This window comes from Argopecten irradians, chromosome 5, assembly GCF_041381155.1.
Source record: "Argopecten irradians isolate NY chromosome 5, Ai_NY, whole genome shotgun sequence".
Lineage (NCBI taxonomy): Eukaryota > Metazoa > Mollusca > Bivalvia > Pectinida > Pectinidae > Argopecten > Argopecten irradians.
In genome coordinates, this window is record NC_091138.1 from 50,461,247 (window position 1) to 50,465,395 (window position 4,149).

Below are 4,149 nucleotides of genomic sequence, written 5' to 3' on the forward strand. Positions count from 1 at the left end.
AGTGAGTACTTTGAACTAAATTCAGAGTTATCATCTGATGAGAAGTCTAGGTTACTTCAATGCTTGTACACTCACAAAGATGTTTTTATGACGGATGAAAATCCAGGTTTAGGTCTTACCAATCTTGTTAAACATAAGATTATGTTAAAACCTGATGCTGTCTCTAAACATCAGCGTCCTTACAGGTTACCTCCTGACAAAAAGGAAGTGTAAGACACCAATTAGATGAGTTGTTAGAACAAGGTATTATTGCTGCAGTCAGTGAGGAAGAGGAAGAGGAAGTACCTATAACAAGTCCAATAGTTTTAGTGTCTAAACGCTCTAAGCCTAAATCTGTAGGTGACTCGCCCATAACTAGAGAGCTTAGTCTCTCCTCATACAGGTTCTGTTGTGATTTCAGGTATCTTAACACACAAACACAAGATTTCAGATACACGATACCTGATTTACAAGACCTGACTGAATCCTTCTCGGAGCGCACCCCTAACTTTATAACACTTTTGGATTTGCGCTCGGGATTTTTCCAAATGCCTATTTCTGAGGATTCATATAAATATACTGCTTTTAATACTTGTTATGGCACTTTCAAATTTCTCAGACTTCCAATGGGTCTTCGTACAGCCCCAAATACTGTCCAACTTTTAATGGATAAAGTACTCAAAGGTTTGACATTTGTTTCAGTATTATGTTATTTAGATGATATATGTATCATATCTGAGACATCTGAACAGCATTTATCTGATGTAAATGAGGTACTGAATCGTTTGAAACAGGCAGGCTTAAAACTTGGACCACAGAAGTGCGCGTTCGGACAGAGTTCCTGTGTTTTCCTCGGACATTCGATATCCAAGGACTGTATAAAACCACCGGCTGGAAAGATTGAGATCATCAAACAATTCCCATTACCTACTACACGTAAGCAATTACAGCGTGCTTTAGGATTATTCAACTGGTTTAGAAAATTTATCAAAAATTTTAGTGCTATAGCTGGACCTTTATACAAACTTCTCAAGAAAGGAACACCATTTGTATGGACACAGGAACATAGTGAGTGTTTCCAGATATTGAAAGATAGTTTGTTAAACTCTAGCATTTTAGCTTTTCCGCGATACAATATGGAATTCCGCATCTCAGTAGATACCAGCAGCAAGGGTATTGGCTACATGTTATATCAACGTTACGAGGATGGATCTGACCATATTGTTCGTTTTGGGTCTAAAGGACTTACACGTTATCAACAATCTTATGGTCCAACCAAACTTGAACTACTCGGAGTTGTTACAAGTGTATTAGACTGTGCATCATACGTGCGAGGTCGCCATTTCGTAATTGAATGTGATCATGAAGCACTACGCGCATTATATCAAAAACAACTCAAGGGTGCAATTTAGAGCGCTGGTTAGCAATGTTACAACCATTTGACCTTGATATCATCTACAAACCTGCATCAGAAATGGTAGGCCCCGATGCTCTGTCTCGTAATACAGAGTTTCCGGAAATGCTAGGATCCAGCCCTGATGAAGATGACCCCTACTTTGACAATGTTGAGGAAAAACCTACCACGGTACGAGTTATTTCACCGAACTCTACGGTTATCAACACATTAATAATGTCAATCATGTACGTGTCGAGCATAAACAGGACATTTTATCAGTATATGATGCGGACACAGAAGACAATATTGAAGATCATGTTAGTCATCGAGTCAAACAGTCGAACAAGCGTCGTCTACATGTACAAACACACAACCCAGTCAGTGTTACATACCCCAAGTCTACATATAAATCTGATATGCTGGAAGATGAGAAAGGCGATCATTGTGTTATCACTAATGACACACGCAAGTCTTGTGATATTAGTGCTCACCTTACTCCAGAACATTTTGATGCCAAAAACGACGTTAGTCAAGCTACGTATGCAGGAAATCCATCGGTAGATGTTAAAACCTGTGAACGTACTCGTAAACCGGAAGTAAAATCGGATATTCCAACATCCAACACGGACAGCTTGATACCGACAACTAGCAACAAGAATGACAATTTTGGTCAGACAAGGCATAAGGGAGACAATCCTAGACGGACAACAAGCGACAACTATGTGTGTGGTACTAATTGCTCTCAAAGCAGTAGTGATTCACAGATTTTTGTTAATGTTAAGGACAACACATGTATATCAAATGGCACTGATTACTCAACAATGAGAGACAATATCATTACTTCAGATGACCATGATCAGTTAGACTTTCACAATGTACCAACACATATACAGAGTACCGATGAGAGCAATGATGGACAAACACGAAGCTCAAGCGACACTACAACAGATGTGGAATTTGTTGAAACATATCTTAATCAACTAGATATACCTGATATGTCTGTAGATAGTATCATAGCTAAACAGAAGCAAGACCATGAACATTTTCCTATATATTGTAAAAACTCCTATATACGCTAACGACAGCAGCCAACTTACCTAGTCCGCGTTGCGGGGTCGTGGGCCAGTTGGTGTTCTCACTGTACGGCTAACGTGAAAGGGTTCCAAATCCCGGCTTGTAGGGTGTCTCGTATATCACACGTCCTCTCAGGTCGGGGTCTAGCGCTCTGGATCTGGGGCTCTAGCAGGAGCCCCGACGTCATTTCCTCCTGGTGTTCGGCCAGGGGTCTCTGGGACGCTTGACATTCCTGGGCAATTTCACTACATTCCTACCTCAACTATTTTTTGGGATTCAGTGGCATAGCCCAGGGATCAAAGGAGTCTCGGGGATCTGACGTCCGTTCCCTTGAACCGGCTCCGGCTCACGGGTTTTTGTCGTTTTGATGGTCCACCGTCTCCGGGGGGCCAACTGCGTCGGGGGCGCGGCACTCTAGTGGAACAGACGGAAGGCGTTCTCGTCTGTTAACTCCAGCACGTCCGTCATGTCCGAGTCTCCAAGGATCTCCGCTACGCGCTGAGCGGTATACCCCAATAGGTGGGGAGCCCCGTGTGGAAATCCCGGCGCCGAGAAATAGGGGGCTTCCGTCTCCAGGATGAGGCGAACCCTTGGAATGGCTCGGAGAGCTCGGTGTTGTACCGCCTGGATATGACGGACCATCCCAGACACGCTGAAGTAGGTATTCGGGAAGGCATCCAGCCAGGAGTGGACCACGTCTCCCCCCGAAGCAGTGGAGTTGGATCCGCTGGTCCTCATGGCCTAGCAACTCCGTAGCTACCAGGCGTAACGCATAGTTGTATGCAAAGAGGGATGTAGTGTCATCCCGCAGGCTCCGTATATGTAGAACCAGGACCTGGTGAGGCAGGATCTGATGGAGTAACCTGGCGTTCTTGATCCACCCAATGGTCAGGGGAAGGGACGGACAGGTCGAGACCGACCTCGCCAAACCCCTTGACGTCGGGTCTCTGGACTCGTTCCAGGAACGCGACCTCCTCCTCGGATGTAAGTAGGGCCTTGGGGTGGGCTCCAACTGCCACGTGGTACCCGTCTCCGGTCACCTGGCGAATTTCCTCGTCCGAGGGGTAGGTAGCAGGGTCGCAATAAACGGCGACACCGCCGGTTATCCTAACCCTCCTCTGCTCCTCAACAAGGGGTGACGCTGCCTCCACGTCGTGCACCGACGCGGTGTCCCCCAAACCCAGCCGTTTGCGGGTCCTGTCCAAATGAAAGTGGGCGTCAAAGGCTGGGTAGAAACAGGTAGCTTCTGGTTCATCGAGAACTTGAACCTCCTCTCCCTCTACCACGAGCCCCTCGTATGGGGCGGCCACGTCTCCGGGTCTGTGGACTGGAACCACGGGTTGAAGGATGGCCAGAGCAAACGTCTCCCGTAGCTCTGCCATATTGGAGTTTGGAATGGCGGACGCGAGGATCGTCAGGCTTCTCCAATGCAAAAACCCCGCCGGGCTATTCATGGGGTTTCGGGTTCCTCGGGGCTGCGAGATCTTTCCCGAGATCCCTCCGAGTCCGAAGGGAGCGGGTCGTCCCGAGGCTTCTTTTCCCTCGTTGCACCAGCATCGATGGATTTATGTCTGGTGTTCCCCTTCGTCACCGAGGGAGTCTCCTTAGACCGATGCCGGTCAGAGCGTGGGGTCTGGTGCCGACGATCCGGTGAACCCTTTGGTTGCCTCCTGGGGGCGGGGATGCGTGGTCGCTCGCCT

General features: G+C 47.2%; 1 protein-coding gene across 1 annotated transcript; it reads right to left on the reverse strand.

Annotated features, from left to right (window-relative positions):
• Positions 1-3,249: 3,249 nt before the first annotated feature.
• LOC138324480 (uncharacterized) lies at positions 3,250-3,903 on the reverse strand. Its single transcript, XM_069269544.1, has one exon. The coding sequence runs from the start codon at positions 3,901-3,903 to the stop codon at positions 3,250-3,252; it is 654 nt and encodes a 217-aa protein (XP_069125645.1).
• Between the last annotated feature and the right edge of the window lie 246 nt (positions 3,904-4,149).